Source organism: Gavialis gangeticus, unplaced genomic scaffold, assembly GCF_001723915.1.
Source record: "Gavialis gangeticus isolate Ggan-Ray unplaced genomic scaffold, GavGan_comp1, whole genome shotgun sequence".
Taxonomy (NCBI): Eukaryota; Metazoa; Chordata; order Crocodylia; family Gavialidae; genus Gavialis; species Gavialis gangeticus.
The window spans coordinates 21,826,135-21,851,005 of record NW_017728995.1 but is presented as its reverse complement, the minus strand read 5'-3'; the positions used below and the strand labels follow the sequence as shown (position 1 = coordinate 21,851,005).

The following is a 24,871-nucleotide window of genomic DNA, read 5'->3' as shown; positions in this document are numbered from 1 at the left end:
GTGGCTGAATCTCTGAATCCAAACCAAATCAGGGGACCAATTAAAAGGTCCAAATTAATTCAAAGCTCTCCAAATCTTCAGAAAAGATTCGGAGAGCTTTGATGATTCAGACAGTCCCCATTGGCTGCAGCAGGGAGCTGAAGCTGGACTGGGAGCTGGTAAGTAGGGGAAGGAGAAATGGGGGAGGGGACCATGGGGGGACCCCTGCCAGGCCCCATCCCCTGCCTGCTCACCCCTGACCTCTGGCCATTCCCTCCCAGCCCCCCATGGCTGCCCCACCCACTCCAGCTCCTGGTACTTTAAAAAAAAGCCCTACTCATCGGTGCTGCCAGGCAGGGGGGAGATCCCCACTGCCCCATGCCATGTGGAGGGCTCTGCCATGAGCCCCCCAACCCCCCCTCACTCCCCCAGCCCCACCATGGCTGCACGGGTTGCCCCAGCTCTGGCGCTTTAAGAAAAAAAAACAAAAAAAATCCCTGTGACTTGCTGCTGCGGCAGCGGCCTCGGGGCTTTGGGGGACTCATGCAGAGCTCCTCACATGGCATGGGGCAATGGGGATCACCCCCCAGCTGGCAGGCATGGTGAGTCTGGGGGATTTCTCAGGTTTTTTTTTTTCTTAAAGGGCCAGAGCTTCAGCAGGCGGGGCAGCCATGGGGGCGGGGCTGGGACAGCAAGGGGGGGTCATGAGGCTCATGCAGAGCCCCCCAAGCAGCATGGGGCAGTGTTAGCTGCCCCTCTGCTGGATCAGGGCAAGGGACTGGGACCTGCCCCATTCCCAATAGCTCTTTCCAAGCTCTATTTCCTCAATCGGCTGATCTGACCACAGGGCTGGGAAAAAGCAGCAGGGCTGAGACCTGTCCCAAACTGGGACAGTCCCTAGTCAGTACCAGATTGCATGTGCAAACTTTCTAGTGTAGCCTGGAGCTGGCTGGGAACTGTCCCCACCAGGGGAAGGTACTAAACAGCTCCAGGCTCGGAGGGGAACTCTCCCCATGCAGAGAGCTCCCAGCCCCTGGAAGCTGCCTGCTGCCAGGGTAGGCTCCACCACCAGAGCCTGGGTGGGGACAATGCAGAGTGGAGGCTGAGAACTTCATGCTGCCAGGGCAGGGGGACATTGTCCCCGCCTGGGATCCAGTGGTGAAGCCTGCTGCCAGCTCCTGGGGCCAGGGAGCAATCTCCTGGCCCCTGCTGCCTGGCTGACTGGGAGCAAATTTGCTCCCAGTCAGCTGTCTACATGTGCCCTACTTCATAGTAATTACTCGGCAGTTAACTTACTATTTGTATTTGCAGGTAGCAAAGTAACTGCCAAGTAGAGCACATTACTACGCAGTAAGGGTTTACATGTGTAGATGGTGATGCTTAGGTTCACAGTAATTTGCTGTACTACATAGTAAAGTGTCTCGTGTAGATGTACCCAGAGAAGACAGGCTTCCCAAGGACAACTAAACATGTCACCTCAGACACAAATAGCAGGATTTAGTGAAAAATACAAACTTTATGATAAGTACCACAAATTTGGGGAATTCCATTATCACAAAAAACAAAAATCCTGTCATCTAAGGACCCCCTTACACAGGCAGGTAAAGGCACAATGCGATCTAACACATAATCCACACAATCACTCCTCCTGCCATGCCACATGTACATGTCAGGAGGCATAATTGTGGGATCCAGCATAAGATCCTATCACGCCTTTTTGCTGATAAAGGGGGAGCCTGGGATCACCATCTTTAGCTGCAGGACTCCCATCCCCAGTTGCATGTGGGGTGCCCCCGGAGCTTGGAGTTTGCAGCAGCTGTGGTCTCCCAGCTGGGGCACAGGCTACATGTGCCAATTAAAGCTGGACAGGAGCCAGCTATAAAGTTATTATACATTTTCCAGCATTAATTTGATAACTGGTTGGACCTTTTTAAGACACCATAGTGAATTTGTATGTGTAACTAGTCTAAATTAGTTGCACAATTAGCAGGTAACTGCACAATAGATATAACATGTAGAGGGGGCCTAAAAGATTTCCTCCTTACCCACATGCTTAGTTAAAAGGGAACTTGTACACCCTGAAAGAATATGGCATGCAAATTTTTGTTTTTTAATAATGGAAAGACACCAAGGCTTTGTCTCCAGTGCTCCTGCCTGTCTCCACCCTACAGCCTCCAATTTGGCACTGACAAGCCTAGAAATTCATCAGTAAGAGATATCTTAACAGGAGTAATAGGGAGCACCACATCACTGAGATGTGGTGTCAACACACATTTTTACATTTGGGTGGATTCAGCCCCTGAGCCTTCTATAAACTGAGCCTGCCTCCATGTTGAAATCTGTGTGTGGACAAATACTCAAAGGAGGACATTCACATTCCTTATCTCTATAAAACTGCTTTTAGGTACAACCTGAAATGTATAATGAAAATAAACCTTATCATTTTGCATTGTGCATGACTTTTATGCAAGAGGCCTCCAGTGTCAATGGGAAGCTACAAAACTACAATAAAATCACGTGCAAACTTCAATATATTTGGAGGTAACTGTCATACTTAGAGACAACGGTCTTATTTCCTTACTAAATCATGGTCTTCTCCACTAATCAACATGCACTGAGGAAATCTCCAAGTCAGATTATTCATTGTGGTCAAGGTCTACCATCTAAGTATGATTAATTAATTATCCATGTCTTCCTTCAGCCCCAGGGTTCAACGGTAGAATTTAAGCATCACCTTTTAAGTTGCTTTGGCATCAAGAACCCATGCTATAACCATTTTTCCTTCCAAACAGGATCAGAGAGGACTTTCTTATTATTCCTGACCCTTAATCTCCAGTGCTTCCAGACTCTGCCAGGACTCAAAAGTCTGTCTGAGATTTTTTATTTTTTTTTTTGTAAATCCACAGGAGTTACTGTCTATCTTGCCAATGCAGCTGCTCTGACTACATACTAACTCTGTGCACTGACAATCCTCATAATTTTGTTGTTGTTGCTGTTAAAAAAAACTGTCCCCACAGCAGCTGCTTTTCTAAATGGAATAGCTCCAAATGCTCAGATAAATCTGTTCACAAGGCCTGAATATTTGTAGCTTACATGAAATCCTGTTCTTTCTTAAGTTATCAGTGTAAAATGTGTCCGAATCCATTATGTTCAATTTGCTTGAGTCTGGCATCTCGTTAGAGCTACAGTTTATTGGATGGATGTAAGGAGGAAGGTAGAACAGAGGACATGTTATAGGGCCATAGGAAGCTAGCTGGGCTACACTATCGGGACACAGGACTGAGCCTCAGGCCATACTGGAGGGATGAGAGGGGAACAAGAAAATATGCGGATACTGTAGGTAATCACTGGAACTTGCCAGAAGGAAAGACAATGACACTATATGGAGAAATATTTCCATCCACTGACAGCTCTGTCTATGGGCCCTCCAGAAATGAAAAGTCACACAAGTTATTGCTGGGAAGTCTTTCTGCAAGGGGAAGCTGTGTGGTCCAGGAAGCAGACAGGCTAAGTTGCCTTGGGGATATTCTAATTTAGTAGATTTCTTGAGGAGCCTCCACTGACAGAAAATCATTGTCCTAGCCATAAATGGTAAGTATTTCCCTCTAGTAAACTCTCAGACTCCAAAACTGACGGTGATGAAAGTGCTATATCGTGCCAACGAGTGAGATCTAATTCTCTGCATAAGGGCAGCGATCCCCACAAAGTGTCAGCTCTGTACAAAATGCTACTGACCACCACACAGGAATTACAAAAAATGTAACATTTGCAAGATACTATATTTCAGTTGTGCAGGACAACCAATATACCCGGTAAAGCAAGTACCAGTGCTAATTTGAACAAAAAGCCTGTTAGCTTTTAAGTGGGAAACAAACAGATCAGTAGGAAAGACATATTTCATCTTTGAAAATGACTTCTCTGATTCATGAGCATATTTCTCCTCATGGGGGAAAAAAATGCGTAATTTCAAGTGAGATACCTCAATTCCAATTACCTTAGCAATGATCTCATGAAGGCTGAAGGAAGGATCCATCTCTTCAGTTACTGGTGTATGTGCTGGAAAAAGAGCTTCAGAGAGAAAGCCTGGACCCTGTGAAAAGGCAAAGGGAAACCAATTAGGACTCCATATTGATTTCCCTCTTCAAATGCTTATTGGATTTTCCTTAAAGATTCAAAAGATTCCAGATTGTTTTCAAGTTTTTGCTTATTATTAGACTTTGTTTTACAAATCTAATTAACTCCCTCCAAGCGTCTGAAAAAGACGCCAAAGTCAGGTGTGTAAGTCCATTTCCAGAACAACAGTTGTCTTAGCAATTCTACTTACAAACACAGTTGAGTCTTTGCATAGAAGAAGAGATATCTTCACTGCTTTCATTTTAAACTAGCTATAACTTGACATTTGATTTGATGAATTGTGTTTATCTTTCAGATCTATTTATATGTGGCAATTATGGATATATGCATGTCTCCCGTGCAACTGTGCTCTGTGTGTACACAGTATTCCCATCTACATAATTTGTTTTAAATCACTGAAATAAATACCCTGAAATCTTATATTTTTATGATGAACATTATTTTAACAACAATGTCAACCTGACAGGTAATGTTTAGCATGTGAACTTCTTTTTGTGAAAAACATCTGTAAGGAGATATATGTTGTCCTTTGGTTGTCACAAGGAACAACTTAAATTAACATAGATATTCTGTCTATAAGAGATTATGCTTTATGACCATGAAACCCCATACAAAATGTACAGTCTGATTTAGGATAGGTCCAGTGTAGTGTAAACATTACACAAAGCCTAGTCAGAACCAGGTTAGCCTTAGAACATAGTGGCTAGGGACAGGAGTTACACATAAACTGATTTAAATGATCAGAAACTGGTTTAAACCTGTAACCGATCAGTGCACATAAACCAGTGCACATAAACCAGTTTCAAAACGGCTGAAACCCGTTTAAGATAAACCTGGTTGAATGTAGTATCAGACTTAATTGATTGAGCTCAAACCTGCTTATGGAACCTCTGTCCCAGACCCCTTCCTGGTACAAGTTAAGCCAGAGTCTTCCAGCATCCCACCATGTTCTGCAAACATGAGCAGTGCTATCTGCTCCAGCAAAGCAGGGCTGACCCTGCCCCTCTGCTTCCTAGCATGGGTGGGCAGGGGTGGTGGTGTGGCCAGATGCTGCCCCCCTAAGGCAAAGGGGGGCAGGGAAAAGGTTTATTCCCCTTCCTCCCCTGTCCCACCAGCATGGACCTGCCAGGAATTTCTACGCTCGCTACTCCAGTGGTGGGGGTATGGCAAGCCCTGGCAGTAGCCTCAAGTGAACTGGCCAGGAAGAGGGTTTAATTCCCCCCTCCCTGTCCCACAAGCACAGACCTGAGCCAGAGTCCACCTGGCACTCCCCACTCGCTGCTCCAGCAGCGGTGACATGGCCAGCCATAACGGCCCCTGAGGCAGAGGGGGCAGGTAGAGGCTTTATTCTTCCCTGCAACCCCTTGGACCCCAGGGGAATGCAACCAGAGTCTGCCAGCCCCAACCACTGCCACCACCAATTGCTCTCTGAGCGGGGTGAGTGGCAGAATAAGCTCCTTCCAGGCCCCCTCCACCAGACACCAGAAGGAGGGGGGAAATAACCCCCCTCCCTGACACCTCACCTAAGGGGGCCATGCTGGTTGGCATTTGGCCATGCCCCTGCTCCTGCCACTGGAGCAAGGGGGTAGGGACCCTGATGGGGGCAGCATCCCCTGTCATGGTTTCCAGGGAAGCAAGCCTCTTCCCAGAAGGGGGCTGTGCTGTGGGCAGCAGCAGAGTGGGGTGGGAAGGGGTGGTTGGAGCTGCCACAGACTGCACGGGCAAGCAGCAGCACTAGGGCTCGCAAGGGTGGCCATAACCCCCCAAGCTCCTCCTTGCATGCCACTGCCGCTCTCCTTGTGCAGTCTGCAGCAGCTTTGACCACCCCGTTCCATTCCTGTCCACAGTGCAGTCCCCCGCCAGGAAGAGGCTTCCACTCTCAGGAAACCATGATAGGGGGTGCTGCCCCCATCAGGGTCCCTGCCCCCTCACCACTCCAGCAGCAGGGACTGGGCCACAGCCAGACACTGGCTGGCATGGCCCCTTAGGTAAGGGGGCAAGGAGGGGGGCTATTCTATTCCTCACCCTATGCAAAGAAGCGGTCAGTGGTGATGGTGGTTGGGGCTGGCAGACCCTACCTGCAGTCCCCTGGGGGCAGAGGGAGCAGAAGGGGGAATAAACCCCTTCCCTACCCCATCTGCCTCAGGGCCATGCTGCCTGGTACCTGGCCATGCCCCTGCCCCTGTTGCTGCTACAGTCAGGGGGGAGTACCAAGCGGACCCCAACTTGGCAGGTGGAATTAAATGCTGGTGGGATGGGGAGGGAGAATTAAATGCCCTCCGTGGCAAGTTCACTTGAGGCTACTGCCGGGGTTAGCCATGCCCCCACCAATACAGCTTCTCTGCAGCCGAGGGCATGCTCTAGCACCCCCAGCTCCTGGCCTGAGCCACTGCAGGCACATACCTGCATTTCACTTGCAAATTGGTACAATCTAGGCAGGTTAGACTAACCTGCAAAGAGTGAATCAATTCAGATGCCGGCTTTTTGAATGTCTGTCCCTAGCCCATGGAACTAAGGCTAATCCTAAAAAAGGCTCATAATGAAGATTAGGAATATTCCTCATCTAAACAGTAACATACAGAAAAGCTTTCTAAAAACAAGCATGTGTATAAGTCCATGCAGTTCTTAGAAAAAGAAACACACACGGTTATTTTATGCTTACAATGAGCACAGAGTGTGGCAGGAAGGAAAAGGAAGGGAACTGTTAGAGTTATTATTTGTCTCGTTTCATTGAATTCTGCATAATTTGAAGGTTTTCTTATGAGTTCTCTACAGAATGACAGTTATCCTATAATCCTTCATCTGACAACCCTCACAGAATTTATGGGAAAGTATTAATGTGCAGATCCAGTTTCTAATTAAGTATGAGAGCAGATGGAAACCATCTTTCTCTGTGAAGGACACAGTGGTCAGAGGTTTGCAGAGGCAGAGAAAGAAGACAAGTAAAATGAATCTATATGTGCTTGCTTCACATCTCAGGGTAAGGACTATGCGAGTCTTCCTAGGGCTCTGTAGAACACAGAAAACAGTTCTTCAATTCTGATTGCACTCTGTGGGCATGTCCCCACATGCAGGGCTATGTGGTTGATGTGACAAAAATACCAGTGGCACAAATCTGTGCCGCTACTTTTTCCAGCTGCGCATGACCCTGCACCTGGGGTTGGTGTGGGGCAAACTGCTCTCACTAGGATACAGCAGGCTGGCTCCAGCAGCCTTACCTGGGGTTCTGGGGGCCTCCTGGAGCAGCAATGGCACTGATCTGGCATGGCTCTGAATGGCCAAGCTCCGTTTCTCTGCACACCACCTTTTTCGGTGGACACCAGGATCTCCCAGTGTCAAAACCCCCCCTTCCATGCTGCAAATCAGCAGCATGGCAAACAGGTGCATGTGTGCAGTTTGCAGCACCTCAAACTGCTTTGAGGTACCACAAACCACATTTGTGCACTCAACTGGATGCTCCCTGTATGTGCAACTATAACAACATAAGGAACATAATAACAATCAAGTAGGGCCTTTCTCGTCCCCTTCAGGATCAAAAGCACCTAAAGGGGCAATTTGTTTGCATCTCTGTAAAATTAAAGTTGGAGAATGCCTAAATTCTTTTCAGATTAAGTTGCAAGTAAGGTCCAGCATGAACAGTTTCATCTGTTCTAGCTTCTTTTCCCAAATTAAAACAGGCCACATTGACAGATGTTCCAGAAATGTTCCTAGAAGCATACTCTTTCAATTGGATGCAGGCCTAGTGCATGACCAGTCTCAGCAGCAAACATTTTTTGAGGTTTTGCCACCCTGACATTTATTGATGCTCAATAGTCTTTGCCCATATCTGCCAGAAAGCACTCAAATTTGTACACACATATAGTGAAGTCCTACCTCAGGGAATCTGGTAATCATGTTATTTTCCATTAGCCAAAAAGTTATTTCCATTTACAGATGATATGCTATGAAGTGGGGGAAGGAGGGAGGGAGGAGAAAGGTAATACACCACTCCAGATTTAAACGGGATGAATGTGTAATACCAGCATTCTGCAACATTTTCACTCACTCCTGATAACTAGGAGTGAGTGAACCAGGAATGTTTTCTGAAGCTTTTATTGTTTCAAACATCAGGAAGTGAGCTGGGAGAGAGAGTGAATTGAGAGACTAAAGTCTGGCTTGTGTATCCCCTATCTATGTAGCTGAGCTTAGCTCTTTCACACGCTAGATTTCAGGTGTTATGAAAAATGGCATTTGGCAAAAGTTTTGATAGATTTTTAAGTCAAATAAATCATTGCTCTTCCAAGTTCAAAAAAAATGAGCTGTAAAATACATGTGAATATATACATCCATTGGTGGTTATAGTGGTATATGTAAAATACATATTGAAATAAGGGGAAACAACAATCAGCTTGGCAGGTAAAATTTTCCCACCTTTTATAATTCAATAAAACATTGGGGCTTCAAGATATACTAGAAAGACTTTATTTACAGGTGTGTATCAATACTGTATCAGTAAACACTTCCCTTTCATTCTGGAAGAACAGTTTCTGTTAGCTTCCAAAACTCCCCAAACATCCCTTTAAAAAAAATGATGGAATTAGCAGAGACTCATAGAGACACACAACTGAACATAAAGATTTCGGTGTTGTATAATTTGTCATAGAAGTATCAGAATAATAAATGAGTTTATATGTTCATTGATGTGATCCTTCCCTTCAGAAGAATACCACATTTATTTTACCACATTTTTTTCAGTACATCTCAGGGACAAATACACACACAGTCATTTTTTATAAAGATAAAATACATGCTTCAGGACTGATTCATAACACCTATTCATCTTTATTTAAATATTTACACAGGAATGGGCTAATACAGCTAGACTGTGTCATTTATTGGGGCTGACGCTTGTCAATTTACTGCAGAAATGTTAATGAAGTCTATCATTATCTCTATAGCTAAAATTAATTTAAAAAAACAACTTAGGAACAGTTATATTGTTTATGCTCATTCCATTTATTTTATTGAAAGTGAAGGATTACAGTACTAACTTTGTTGAATGAGATCAGATTGGTCCATCTAAACCTAGAAATCTGCCTTGGGAATCAGAAATTGGATAATTCAGACAGAAAAACTAAGTTTTGTGGATTATATCTTTTATTGGGCCAACTCCATGACTGGGACAGACTTAGACAAGCATTTGGGTCATCACCATACCCTTCTTCAGGTCTCAGGGAATATTGTGATACCCAAAAGCTTGTCTAAATCTATCCCAACGATGCTGTTGGTCCAACAAAAGAGATCACCCACAACAATTCTTGTCTCTCACATATTTTTGGACCATCAGGGATATGACATCACTTTAACACTACTATATATCCACAAACACATGCAACCTTTTCCCTGTATTTGAATCTGTTGTATAATCTTTCCCCTAAAGATACAACATTCATTGATCCAACATGCGTAATCAACATGCCCAAGACATACCACCTCTTTAAAGTGATCAGCTAACTTCATAAATTATGTTTGCTTCTTTCTATAACATAACATCATTCACGACTGTATTCCTGCAAATATTAATGTTCATAATGCTGAGTGCAGCTACTTGTACTACATCTTATGCTGCACCACTACAAATACAAAAACAGCACTCCAAGACAAGACTTTCTTTGGGTTTACAAAGACCAGCAAGAATCTATCAGGAAGTAGAATGAGATTTTCAGAAGTAGAATCCTAAAGTTCAACATCTAAAGCACCAAGTTATTTATACTTCATCTTCTAAAGTCCCACTGCTTCCACTGAAGTTAAGAGGAGCTTCTTTGAACTCTTTGGTTTTAGAAATTGGACGAGATACCTAAAATATAGCTAAGTTTGTGCCCTTATTTTTTTTTAAACCTTGACCAAAAGTTTTACAGCTACAGAGACATCATTTTAACCTCCTACAGTTTTATAAAGGTACAATTTACTTCATAAATAAAGAGAAAGCCCAGCCCAGTTTCCTATTATCACATTTTATACAATTCACATCCCGATGCATGTGATTTATTAAGCCCTCTCTCTGGTTACCTAATACTAGCAATTTAGAGAAAACGTGCTGTACAATATGCATTTGTAAGTATTTGGAGGTTCCAAAAATGGCTAAGAAAATAGGCACTTGGCATATGGCAACCACAATTATTACCCCAAAATGAAAGAGAATCTGTCTGCTTCCCTGTTTGATGCCATAAGATCTTTGATCGGCCGCCATCGATCAAAGCTCTTCTTTCTTCAAATGGAATTACAGAAACATAACTTTCTGTCATATTACAGCTGATGCAGAACACCATATGATGGTATGATTGATATAAAGGGCTTCAAACCATTTGCTGACATATGCTACACAGCAATGGAAGCAAGGCAGCTAATTTTTGCGATATTTCTAATATTAAAGTAAGTGATGCTTGGGCAAAGATAACAACAAAGTATACTAATTATTACCCAGATCCAAAACTGTTTTCTATCAGAGAGGTGAAAAGATTATTGGAACTCATCTTTGGTTTTATGTTTCTGAAGAAGACCTTAACGTTTGACTTTGGGATTTTAGTCATCAACTCTCACTCATCCTCTTTAAGTCTTCTCTCTATATCTCATGGATCCACCCCTATAGTACAGGGGTGGCCATGGAAGCTGGTCACCGTGTGCTTGTGCAAGGATTCAAGGAAACACATATTAACTTCTGAAGAGCCACATGTGGCTCTGCAGCTGCAGGTTGGCCACCCCTGCTATAGTATGAAGCAGTAACCTTCTAAACTGCTATTTCTCTAAAGCAGGAAGAACAAAGATGTAGCAATTACTTCTAACCCTACTTTAATAGTGACTGGGCACCTAAACCATCCTCTTCCTCTTTCAAAATTTCTGGTGAAAAGGTTAAGGTTCTGCTTGTCCACCTGCCTGCAGAAAAAAGACATTATTTCTGGGAAATTGTGAGGGTCTTGTCACAGAATTTGATCTGCGTTAGGTCTCAAGGAAAAGAGGATTTGATCTTTACTGGGTTGGAGCACCTAAGCACGTAAAAAAGCTTTTCATAACTTTTCTGTAGAGACTGAATGGCAATCTCTTCCTAAGGTTAAATATGAAAGAAACCCAGTGGTTACCATTCGAAAATTAGCATTTGCTAACAGTTCCCAAGAAGCATGTTATCTAAAATATCTCACTGGAACCCCTATACTTAGGATTAAAAATAACACATGTATTTGTTGGCCAAGGCTGGCTTTTGAAACAGTCTTCACTGTAAGGCACCTAATAGAAAGAAAAAGCTTATTCTGGTAATGTTCTTAACTAAAAATAAAGAAGCATTTTATTGTCTTTCAAGTGTTGTGATCATCACCAAAGCCACATGAACTTCCCCAGTAAAATGAAGCCCACTCTTTATTCTAAAGAGTATAGGCAGTGATTTGATCCCCACAATGTTTCAGGAACACCTTTCAGCATTTAACAGCAAGGGCAATACATCCCAGCAGTGAGAGGATGAATCAGCTTTCCCATTTATTCTTTCAGCAGGCTCACAATAGCAAGGCTTTTACAGCAATTTGCTAAGCAAAGATGTTTTGCTCCCCTTGGAAACACACACTAAGAAAAAAAAAGACATTGATCCACAGAGTGCTAAAAGAGGGGTATATTAATCTTTAATGCCACCCACATCAGGAGTTTCAGTCACTCTTTCAGATCTTCCTCTCATCCTGATCAAAACCAGGCTCACCCAACGAACCTACCTTTCCTAATTGCCAAGTCCACCACTAAGGCCATGCCAAGCAGATGATCACAACTTTAACCTCCCACTCTTAGTGACACCATGCCAACTCCTCCCTTGCCCACCACAGACAAAGCATATTTCATGATAATTTGTCCTGCATCCTGACAAAGTGGGCAAGACATTGGCAGCAGCAAGAGGAAGCACGTTTCATCCACCAAGGAGGTGACTAGAAAAGATGGTAAATATCCTACAATGGGCAGAGTTACATTTCAGAGGTCCCATCCTCTTGGTCTTTTCCTTCAGTGTCTGGTTAGAAATACACATTCGTGTCATAAAGCCACGAAAGGCAGTTAGGCACCTGACTGTCAATGAAATTTGGGTTTCTAACTTACACTTGTGCCTTTGACAATTTTCCCTCAGTGGCCTACCTGCTTTTTGTAAATCTGTCTGCTGGTATTTAACTGAGTAGCCCAGTGAGTTAGACACTTTTCTGAGCCTGACAATGACTTTCCATAATACAATCTTCAAAACCTATACAATGGTGCTGCAAAGAGCCTTCACGCTGCACCCCCTGTAATGCCCTTATTCCTTTATGAATCTGTCTTCTTCAAAAAAAGAAACCAACAGACAATGCAGTGTCAGACAGCACCCCTTTCCCTCATCTCCCATTTTGAAGAAGTAGTTATTCTGGAAGACCCAGTACCCATTTAATGAAGCATTTTTTGAAATTAGAAATACATTGATGTTCCACTTTTCAAACAATGGGTCATTTCTGATTAAACTTCGATTGAACATTCAACTTTCAATCTTCAAACAAATTGCCTCCTTTTCTTTTTAATTTGGACCCAATTTCCTGCTGCCCTCAGGTCTCTTGATGGTAATTAATTGATTTATGAATCAATTAAATGGGGACTGGGAATGCAAAAAAAAAAATGTGCTTCTTTTAATTTACTTATGATGGACACATGCATTGAAATCTACTCCTTGTTTACTAGGCTCATTTTCTTCACTAGTCCCATTCTTTCCAAAGTAATACACTGTACAGAATGGTTCCCTATAGTTCTACAGGTACTAATTTTGTAGTCTCTTATGTACTTAGTTATAGTATACCCGTCATGTACAAATCAGCCTTCATCCAATGAATTTTAAAACATTAATTAAATCCCACAACACCTTTGGTATTTAATTTATTATGCAGCAAATACCATGCCATATTTTAGAGTGCTGTCACTGTTACCGTTAAAAAATGCAAGGGTTTACCATGTGGTAGGTTTCCCTTCTAAAGGGGAAGAAGAAACAGCTGTGTAGCATCTACAGCAATTTTTGTTTTAATCTATTAGAAACTGATCAGCCTGGACAATAGCATTTAACATAGCTAAATTTCTGAGATTTTTATTTTTCCTATTGCTCCTTGGGAAACATTAAAACACATTGTTACAGAACTCCAAACAGGTGCTTGACAGTTCATTACTACACTACTCAGCCATTCTACGCCCAATTGCCTTTTTTGCATCATTTGATTTCCTGGCGTGATGGCACTCATTTGAAAAAAAATACCACTATTGCACATTAGTGTCACAGGGGATCAGTGGCCATGCAAAGCACTCTTGGTCCCCTCCAAAAGAATAAATACAAGGTCTTCACAGAGCTTCCCATCCTTGTTTGAGAGAGATCAGGAATCTAAGAAGACCTGCAAGGCAGCTCACTGTGCCGCCACCAAACTGCAAGCATTTAGATGATAACAGATGGAAAAGGCAAGTGATCAAAGTGTTTAGAAAAAAATAAGAAGCATTCAGGATCTAGATGATCCAAGGCTGAAGAAATGAAATACGAAGGTTTTCACATTCAAGCTTCTTCTGGGTCACGAGCAGGACAGTCTTCTCCATCCTAGCAATGATCCTCAGTTGAGAGGAGCATGGTTTGAGTCTCTGAAGTCCACTAAGATATTGCTAACAAACAGAAAAATCATGAAGAGTTTTGCTTTATTTTGGGTTTTCTGTGGACACATGGCAACCAAAAACTGGAGCACCACCTCCTTCCACATAATCAACTACATAGTTAATAGACTCCAGTGACTTTCTGTTCCTACTGATCTGTGCTATATCTGCTGTTTCAAATGGCTAATCTAAAGCAGTGGTGCTCATGGTTTCAGCCTGGTGGGCCAGATGAATGGTATGAGGCCAGTCCGTGGGCCAGATCAGGCTCTGCATCACCTCTGCCTGGCCAAGATCAAGCCCCAGGGACCCTGCTTCTGCCTTTCCTCCCTCCCTGCCCCAACCCAACTGGGATTAAATCTGTGTACCTGTGCTAGCATGAAGGAGTGTCATATGCCTGTGGAGGCAGTCTCCCTGTTAGAAGGAAAGACTGTAATCTATTGTCATGATATGCTGGATTCATATTAAATTACTCCTGCTAAGTGTTGCTGACAAGAATTGCCCTTTTTTGTAATATGCCAATGTGTAAATTAAAATTATACCAGGTCAGGGGAACAAAAACATGCAAGCACATACCCCTCCAATTTCCAGGCATTAAAAATAACATAAGCAAAAACATATAGCAATAATGATCTTCAAAACCAACAGAAAAGTATACTTATGTAGCTGAATCCACCTGCATAGTACAAAGCACAAAGCTGTATCCATGCCCAAAACTTATTACCCAAAAGCAAATGCCTATGACTGCATCAAGTATTGTCTTCATCTGTATTCAGGATCAGTGCCAAAGCCTGTCATAGCATGAAGAAGAAAGACACATAAGAAGAAAAGATAAAGGAAGAGCAGTGAGCAGAACAAAAATATCTCTGGAGTCTGCACTGCAGGCTCTCTCACTAATTTCTTCTGCCAACTCACCCCAAGTCAAGCAATTGGCACATGGTGTGTTGGCAGAAGACATACAATTGTACTCTTTTGTCAAACAGGTGTTTCATCTCACATCAGCTATCCAGCCAACTTTCTCCCTTGCTCTTTCTTTTTTGGGGGAGGAGAGCGGAGAAAGGGAAAACAGAAGAGTCACCTGCAGATGCTTCAAAGAAAGACAAAGGGCGCTGACAGAAGTGATATTTGTTGCACAATCAGCCCGCTGAAAGCACTCTACAGCCATGCTGTGACACACGTTAACAGCTGCAGAGGACTATAAAAGTATGTATGACAAATTAAACCTCATCTAATGAGGGATCAGATGAAGGTGCTCCACTTTGGAGCACCTTAGCTAACTTCTCTCAGTCCCTGTGTGCAATCAGAGTTGGGCTGATGAAGCTCAGCCCCACCCCAGTCCTGTCTGCCAGAAGGGAGGGGGTGGGAGCTGCGGGCTGGGTTTTGCCTAGCTTGAGCTGGAGGGGGAGCAGGTGGATTGGAGCCCCCCCCACCACTTCATGCCCCGCTTCCCAAGCCCACAGCTCCCACCCTCTCCCTTCTCCGCCCCCCCCTTCCTGCAGATGTCCCTGGAGCTAAGGGATGGGAGGAGCCAGCGGAGAGTGGCAGGCTCCTACCCTGGATCAGCTCTTAAGTGGAGCTCCATCTTGCCTACCCTAATCCAACAGCGAATGTCTGTTGGGGAGGGGGTAGCAGGTTCCTCTAACCCATGGCATGGTCTGTGAAGCACCACGAGTTAGAGTGGGGAGTTGCACATCTGTCAGCCCCCAAAGAGAAAGGAGCCCCAAATACATTTCATTTTTTTATGAGCCTTCAGGCAGGCTTTGATTTTTTTTTTTTCTGAGGAGTGCTATAATCCAGGACAACTTTTCAAATATACCTATACAAAAGTAGAATATAAGCAACTGATTGCACCGTGGGCCTAATTCTGCTTTCAGATATTTGGGGCCAGTTTAATTTATAGTGTAACTCCCTGACATCAATGAAGTGATGCCCCAAACGAATGTATAGCCTGCAGAATTCAGCCCTAGGAAAGGTCTCTGTGGTTGCAACACTGCTAGCAGCAGAAGTTACATATGTGTGCTCCACTTACATAGTGGAGTTACAGAAGGTCAGACCATACGTCTTCATTAGAGCAGACCACAGAAGAGTTCTCCCAGTACAGTAAATGCTCTTTGACATTTATATAAGCATGCTAGACCACTTCACTAGAAGTGAAGCATAAGGTGGTATAAATGTTGCTTTTCATGTGGTTATAAACACGATGCAGTTCAAAGCACAAAGGTATTTGTCTATAATTTAAACAAGCATGGCTTTGCAGTTGGCTGTGGTAGAATGCAGTGAGAAGGAGCCAAATATCTCACTGCACACAGTTTTGCACAGCTAGAAAAGGAGTGAGCATTCAGCCAAGCAGCTTTTCTTTGGTAATTTCCCTATTTTTTCCCCCATTCTGTTAGGCACTAAAGAACTTTTCATAAACAACAAAAACAAATCTATTTCTTCTTAACTTTGTATTAAAGGTATTTACTGACCTTGTGAAATCACCAAAAGCAAGCTGCAAATGATGGAAGAAATGAATAATGCCTGCCCACTCAGAGCAGAGAAAGAATACAATGCACAGAACAGCAATCACTGCTGAACAATTTGGTTTATTATTAAACTCAAATGTAGCTGGAAAACTTTGAGCCAACACTCATTAGGCAGGAAAAAAATATAAGTATTTTTCACTTGTATCCCTTAATTTAATGTGTTCTTCCTTGCAGTCAGAAACAAACTGAAACAATCACTGACAAAACTATAAATTCAGACAACACAACACAGGAAATGGGATTTTGAGCTAGTCAGATGATTTTGTTCCAGAGTAGGTGTCGCACAGACAGGGTTTACCGGTCACGAAGGGCCCAAGTCTGAAATATGGAACCAGACTGAAACATTAGCAGTGTCACAGGAGGTCAGAAGCCTGCATACCAGTTCAGTCTCAATTCATGTTGGAAATGAAAAAAATATTTTTCCTATGAGAAAAATAATGTTGTTAAGTGTATTCCTACTCAGAGCTTGTCAGAATAGGTATGGCCTGCAATGTGTCAATGAATTTACAGTTGTTCTTGCTCTAGAAAACTAGTATTACACCTCTGTATTTGGCCTGTTCCCTATGCTTGATATAGGTAGTACTTCAGAAAGAAACAACTATATAATGTTAAATTTGAGGCCATTTTTAAATGTGAGTACTATATATATGATCATCCTAGACATATATTTAGCCATGTCATGGGCCACGTTACATTTGTAACAGGCAGTTTAAGGGGCACTTACCTTCCAACAGTTCTACATCGGGCTCTGCCTGAATGCTTGAGGGAGATTGTCTCAACAGAGACACCATACTTGTAGTTTAGTATTATCCCCAGCAAGGGGGTGCACGATTCAAACCACAGTTAGGGAGCCCGGGAAAATTCCAGCCCAGGGATTGGCTGGGTGGCTCCCCTTAAAACCAGAGTGTCTCCCTGCCCCTAGGAGAGAGAGAGAGAGGTGTGCAAGGTGTGAAAAGGGCTGGGAAGAGCCTGCAGCAAGGTCCCACCCCACAGTTGCCTGCTGGACCCTTTGTAATCAAGCCAGTGGCCAGTGGAGCACCTGAAGGGTCAAGCAGGAGACAGCGAACCTTTAGGCCAAGCACTAGAAGCTTGTGAGTGAGCTGAACAGATTCCTTAGGGTGGGAGGTAGCCCCGGGAAGACCAGAGAGAGAGGGAAGGCGATTCCCTGCTGCACTTGGAGACTGGGGGGGGGCGTTGGTAAGAGTGTGATAACCCCCCTGTGTAAGTAGTCGGGGAAAGAACTGTGGTGGGACTGGGACAGCCTGGTCGAAAGAGACACCAGCTAGGGAATGTCCCCAGGATGCCTGTGTGGATTGAGACCCAGTAAAGCACAAATTGAGGGGAAGCCTGGGTGTGCCTGAGTGCCTAAAGGGAAAGTGAACCCAGGGGTGCTGCCTGCTCAGCTGGCAGAAATTTTCTCTCCCTCTATGTGTTTAACTGCAGGAACAACTCTTTGGGCTTGGAGAGGCCGTGTCCAGGCAGAGAAGGGTGCATGGAGGTGCACAGAGAAGAATTTGTGTTTTGCATGGGCCTGACTGGAAACAGCCTCTGCTGACTGCGAGACTCCTGGACCTGCGTGGGATAGCCCGAGGTATCTGGAGCCCTGCATGTGTGTGGTGAGAGGCGTGAGGGACTGCCCCTACCTCCATTTGTCGGGCGTAAGTCAGGGTACCTGGCTACTAGTTGCAAATAATTAATTACAGATTGAATACAATGAGTATTTAACACAGTGCCTAAGTTACTAGCCTTGCATTCATTGATTTGAGCATCCTTTAAGTATAAATAGTTATCAACAGTTACCCTTGTATAGACTCATCCATGTGCATTGTAAATAGAGAGTTTCACATTTTTTATATTATTTAGGGTTCATTTACATATAACAATTATCTCCTGTATATAATTAAATTCTGTAAATAGTTATCTATGAGTCTGCAAGGTTTTTACATTGTAAAGGGAGCCTCTCCTCTCAGGTCAGACCTAGGTGAGCTGAGCAGGGTATAGAACAGGGTATAGGCACCCCAGGCCTGAACAAACAGACACAGCTGCGGTTAGCACTGCATGCCAGGGGTTACATATTTAACCACAGTTATGGTGCTCATTGTGTGAGGTGTTAAAAATGTCTGTGCTATTCTAACCATAGCTCAAGGAACACAAATACTTTACATGTTCAGGCAGAAGTTCTGCAGTGCCAGTAAGATCCTCCTTAAAATGGACTGCTATAGGCTGTGAATTTTGAAGACAATGCAGTTTATAGCCAGAAATATTATAAAGCACAATACTTTAATTTCCTGGCTTCATGCATCTGTTTTTCAGTTTTTATGTTTAGTGCTCATGGAAGGTAATAAATTAATTGTAGGGAAGAATTAGACTGGGGTCTAAATCACTTTGGGAAATAGTAAAAAAAAAACCCAAAAATCATTCTATTGGTGTAGACCCAAAGGTCACATTTGGATATAGAGAGTGATCTCAGTAACAAAAGAGTAAAATACCATTGGGTAGGGGTTGGCAAATTGTGTCCTGTAGAGCCACTGGCTCACAGACCCCCGGGCTTTGCTTTAACCTGTGCAGCTAAGAAGCTGTGTCGGGGCTGGTCAACTTGGGCAACTGCGTCCAGCCACTGATGCATTGTAGCCAGGATGTTCTGGCCAGCAGCTTAAAAAGGCTGTTAGCACTGCCATAAGAAATTGCTTCATTACAGACTTCACTTTTTCAGATATGAATTAGAGAGAACAAGTTCTAATAATAATGGTAGTATCTGCGTATCTCTGTGGTAGCTAACTGCTATGTTTCTTCAGCAAATCACTACTGAACCAACAGAAAATAATGATATTTTAGTCTTGGTTTTGATAAGTAACCAAGATATTATAGAAGAGCTGATCACAGAAAATAAGCTCAGACTGAGTGATTGCAAGTTGATTCAGTTTTAATTAAAATGGAAGGATAAACAAATGTAATCCCAGATAAAGCTTCTTGATTTCAAAAGATACACCAAGATATACTTTAATAAGATAAAGGGACTAATCATCAAAGTCAACTGAACTTTGGAGCTCAAGGACTCAAATACAGAAGAGGCCTGCAATTCCTTTAAATGAAAGGTGTTAATACAATCAGGTTTAGATCTCAGGCTCCAAAAAGCTTGTTGAAGAGTCTCCAGACCTAAATGAATAAATAATCACTTTAAGTTTATTATTATAAGTTTATCAGGAGATAGCTTATAAGGAATGGAGAAAGGACTGACCAGCAAATAAATTTATCTTTTTTAAGTCAAGAAGTGTGGGAATGACTCAAGCTGAGATTGACCTTGCAAAGGTCTAACGAACAACAAAAGGTTCTTCAGCAATAGAAATAAAAAGCAAACAAGGAAAGAGGAAGTATAGCCACTACACAGTGAGAAGAAGAGACTAGGAGCAATAGCCCCAAACCAATATGTTTATCTCAGGCTCCAAAAAATTCAGAGCAAAGGCAAGAGGGCTGAAAGTATGGAAATTAAAATTGCCACAACTGGGGTGAAGCAGAAATCAAATGAATTAATGTATTCCAGTCAGGGGACCAGATAATCTCCATTCAAGAAATCTGATACAACTGGATTGATTTTGGCCTTAAGAAACTGCTTGTTGGGAGAAGGGAGATCCACCTTCCACCAGAGGGCTGAAATGGCAGCCAGGTACACCTTAAGTGGGGGTAGGTTACCATACTTCAAGGAGAATGACTGGGGAAGAAGAGGCGTTAAGCAACATATATATCTTAGAGGTTGGTTTCAGGAAATGTCCACATCCTGGAAAAGCAAGAACCAGGGCTATGCAGAGGGGATCCAAAATGTCAAAGCCAGTATATGGGAACTTGTCCTTATGTTAGGGTTGCCCCTTGAGAAGGGTTTACAATCAGAAAGGTCACATCAGGACAGTTGGAAAGGACCTCTGAGGCAGCTAAGTTAAAAACCTGGAGACCTGTGAGGGTAGTACATCAATCCAGTATTTCTACCTTGAGGGAGTCCTATGGCCATAAAACAACAGTTTAACCCATGTCAGTTTTATAAAGGTACAATTTCCTTCCTACATAAAAAGAGAGTTATGCCCAGTTTTCTAGTACTGCATTCTAAACCATTCACATTTCTATAGGACAGATTTGTTAAGAGGGTGCTGAAAAATTTGTAAATTAAACAACCGTAACCATCTGAGTCAATGGAGAGGGTTGACAATGAAAGTTCTATTGATGGTGCCAAGGGACCCACTGAAGAAAATGTCAGTAGGTACAGACAGAAGTGATAATTTTCACCTGATCTGGGTACAGAAAATGGTCTAAAGCCACAACCAAACAAGTGCACAGCTGCAGACTGCTTTAAACATGGCCACTTGGGCAAAAATCTGAACCCCCATTGCATGAGGGGTCAGATGAAGATGTTTCAAAACAGAACATCTTCTATAACATCTGTCTGCCTGCCTGCCAGTCTGTTGCTGTTTTCATAATGGGAGGGGAAAGAGAGCAGAGGAAGTTTAGCCTGAGGGTTTTTCAGCCCCTGCTGGAGGGTGAGGTGGATGTATTGGGGTCCCCAAGAGGTGGGGGCTCCAATTCACCCACCCCACCCTCCAGTGCCAGCTGGGAAACCCCTAGAATGAGCTGCCTCTGCTCCCTTTCTCCCTTCCCATTCTGAAAAGAGTGTGGGCTGGCATAGAGGAGGGGCCATACATGGGGAAATCAGCTGCAGAATTGCAGCAAGTAGATTCCTCTCCCCTCTGGAACCAAAGGTGAACTTCTGTTAGGTCTGGGATCATTGTAAGTCAAAGCTCCCTACAAAGTGCTCTCAGTTACAGTAAGGAGCCACACTTCTGTCTGCACCTAGTGGGTCAGATATTTTTGTGCCTAGTGCTGACGGGGGCTGGTATCGCAACAAAAATTCCAATTATGCCTGAACCACCAAGTTTCATGGCTTGGACCTATACTAAAGATCCACAGCACAGAAGATGCTGACATCTTTGGATAAGATGGTTGACAAGAGGCTATGGAGGTATACCGTGTTTCATACAGGATGAAGAAACAAAGAATCTCTGTGCCAGAGCTTAAGCCAATGCTCAGTAATGCATCCACTTTAAGCAGGTGGCAAAGGTGATGCCACAGAATGTCTTTGGCCTTGTTCCCTGGATATCACTGGAATGAACTCTCCAAAACTGGGCATCTGTGAAGAGGACTAGTAAGGAAAACCTCTTCTATAAGTTAGGAGCTCATCAGTTTTAAGTAATAGAGGAGGAGATGTGTGGCAGCTGAAAAGTATGTCTGTGTGATAAAGGTGCTTTATGAAGGCTCTATGAAGATAAGACTAAGTGTTTTTCTATATTTGTTCAGATATTAAGCTATATGTTGTTGGCAAAAGCCTAATTAAAGTTTAAGATGTAGTGAGGCTTTGTATAAAGTAAGACCTAGTAAATTTAGCAAAGCCTAGAAGTAGTAAAGCCCTGTGGTGTAGTTAAAATTACCTTATCAAAGGAATGCAAGGCTTGTACTGCTATTGCTCACTCTAAGGACAGTTGAAGTAAAAGGAATCTGAGTGGTCGTATGTTATCAGTGTCCTTCAGAAGCTATAAATTAGCTGGAATATCTGGAAACCATTCAGAAGGAAGATTCAGCTCTGCAAAAAGGATTAGTTAGCTGTTGCCTGGATCAATGGGCCCCATGGGCCTCGAGGAGCCCAAGAACTGCATTCCAGGGTCCTTCCCCGGTACCCCTTGGACAGTGCTGATCAGGGACGCCTGACTTCTCTGAACTTTGTGGAAAGAGAAACATGTTGTGCATCAGGCGTCAGAGGGGACTGCCGATAACTTGCCAATGCAAATTGCTTTTCTCCGTCATAGTTTGTCTTGTTGCTACTGTGAGGGAGAAAAAAGGGCCAGCAGGCTCCTTGGCTCCCAGCCTGAGTGGAGGGCCTGTGGCCCCATGCCCGTGACCCCAGGGAGACAGGCAGAAATTCCCCTTTCCCAGGTGTGGGGGAAAGGGAGGGGCCGGTACTTCCATTGCCGGTATAAAAGAGAGGCCGGGGCTGACCAGCGGGAGCAATGCGGAGCCGGAAGGAGGACGTGGAGGTGATGGAGCAGGCTGGCGGACGTTGCAGAGGATGCGAGCAGCGCTGAGTGCCGGTAGAAACCTCTGGAGAAGGGCTAAGCCCCAGCAGGGCTTGTGAGCCTAGTCTGCAGGCCCTTGTGGGACATAGGACTGTTTTGTTTACCGGCCGGGAGCGGGTGAAACCCGGCGGGAGCAAGGTACCGTAAAGACCCTGACAGAAGGGCACTAATTGACTGTGGATACTGTAGCTCCTGTGATGTGGGCGCAGTAGCAACAGTGAGCTTTAACTGTAAAAGGGGAATTACCCAAGCCCCAGGAGGGAATCTTCAAGAGCCAAAAAGGGGGTTTGACCCCACAGAGGACGAGTGGGTCTTGGAGAACGACTGCAGAAGGCTGAACCAGCCGCTCCGTCCAAGGGAGCCCCTTTGACTGCTTGTGTTGATTGTCATATTGCTTTTGTGGATTATTTGTGTGACCTACGGATACGTGGCCAGACCAGATAGGCGGTCACCCCCCGGTGGAACGGGTGAGGGTGTAGGGGTGGCGGAGCCCTCAGAGACGCAGGACCCGCAGAACGCCGGAGAGTCTCATAATTGGATGGCACGCACCAGACACTGGAACCAACTCCATTAACATCAAAGTTGTGGCAGGTGAGGTGGGCACGTGTGACACGCCCAACCAAAGGTGAGCAGACCCTCGGCTACCAGTAAGCAGCCCCGATGCCGGAAGAGTGTACAGTTATACCCCGACAGTGGTGCATTGGCCGGGAAATCTGGCAGTGGCTTCCCTGGAAGGGCTAAGGGGGCTAGATGGAGCACCAGACTGGACGAATGGAGACAGAATCCCTACAGCAGGCTATGAACTTGATGGCCCAAGTGCTGCAACAACAGCAGCAACAGGCCTTGAGGCAGACGAGCATACAGGAGCATTTGCTCTAACAACAGGTATGGGCACAAAGGGCCCTGTGGGACTTTAGAATGCCTAAGATGTCCAAAGAGGATGACCCAGAGGCCTTTTTGGAAACATTTGAAAGGGCGGTCATAGCCGCGGGAATCGAGAAGATGAAATGGGCGGGACAGCTGGGGGTCCTGTTAATCAGCCAGGCCCAGGCGGCATACAGGGCTATGACCCGCATTGACGCCCAAGACTATGATAAGGTAAAGGCAGAAATATTACAGAGACTGGACATAACACCAGAAAGGCACCACCAGGCATTCAGAGGGAAGAAATCAAGAGAGGCGAAGGCCCCGAGAGTGTTGTGGCAGAGCCTGATGGATCTAATGAATAAATGGCTCAGACCCAAGGCTACCTCTAAAGAGGGAATTTGCGACCAGATACTGCTGGAGCAATTTATAGCAGATCTCGATGAGGACACCCAGAGGTGGGTGAGATGCCATTGCCCGACATCGTCCCTGGAGGCTTTACAGTTGGCTGAGCATTTTGACATGACCCAAGGGGAAATGCGATGGGAACAAGGTATGCGGGGGCAAGATATAAGCATGAAAAAGGATAAGGCGAATAAAGGAAACAGGAAGGGCAGTCCGCCAGGACCAGTATGCTTCCTCTGTGGACAGAAGGGGCATATCGCACGGAACTGTTCTCGGGGTATGCGGACAAGGCCCGGAAAGGAACTAGAATTCTCCAAATGCCAGGCAAGATCGGTGGGAACCCCTGAGGTCGAGTTGATGGACTGTGGGGTGTGCAACAGCTTGCCCGTCACGGTTCAGCCCTTACCTGAAGTACTGGTGTGGGTCAAAGGCCGGCCAGTCCCGGCAGTCGTGGATACAGGATGCGCGCAGTCGCTAGTGCACCCATCCTTGATTGATTGGAAGCGAGCGCCGCGATGTGCCGGGGTGCAAATGGTATGCCTCCATAAACAAAAGTCGTATTTTGAAAGACGTTTATTAGAGGTCCAAGTGAATGGAATCCATAGAAGAATCCCAGTGGGACTTGATGAAGGAATCTTGTACCCCGTGATTTTGGGTCGGGATTGGCCTGAGATATTCGAAGTACTAATGTCGCTCCATAGCCCCGAGAGCCTGAGGGAGGGGCTAGTCGGAACCGGCCTAGAGGCGGCAGATGACCTAGAAATAGAGGCATTGGCTAACAGCAGCCGGTTCCGTGAGGCCCAAGAGAGTGACGAGGAACTGCGGCCCTTCCAAGAGACTGACCCGTTGGGAGCCAACCAACAGGTAACACCCCACGAACGCAATAAGCTGGTGCCCTGGGTGGAGATAAGAAATGGGCTGCTATACCGGGTTAAACGGGGTAGGGTCAAAGGAGAGGACCTTGCCCAACTACTTATACCCTGACCCTACAGAGAGCCACTGCTCCGCCTAGCACATAGGAATCAGATTAGCGTCCAAGATTAAGGATAACAAAAAGTCCTTTTTCAAATATATTGGGAGGATGAAGAAGGCGCCGGGTAATGTGGGACCCCTGCAGGATACGCTGGGCAATCTGGTGGTTGCGTCAGAGGAGAAAGCGGACCTCTTTAACCAATTCTTCACCTCCGTTTTCTTGTGCAGGGA

At 44.6% G+C, this 24,871-nt stretch overlaps 1 protein-coding gene across 2 annotated transcripts in view; it reads right to left on the bottom strand.

The window, feature by feature from the left end:
- NAALADL2 (N-acetylated alpha-linked acidic dipeptidase like 2) overlaps positions 1–24,871 on the bottom strand; it is a 989,869-nt gene that overhangs the window by 183,346 nt on the left and 781,652 nt on the right. For both annotated transcript variants that reach the window (XM_019503319.1, XM_019503318.1), the window contains exon 12: positions 3,974–4,069. In XM_019503319.1, coding sequence (XP_019358864.1) covers positions 3,974–4,069 — 96 coding nt within the window. The remainder of the gene's footprint in view (positions 1–3,973; positions 4,070–24,871) is intronic.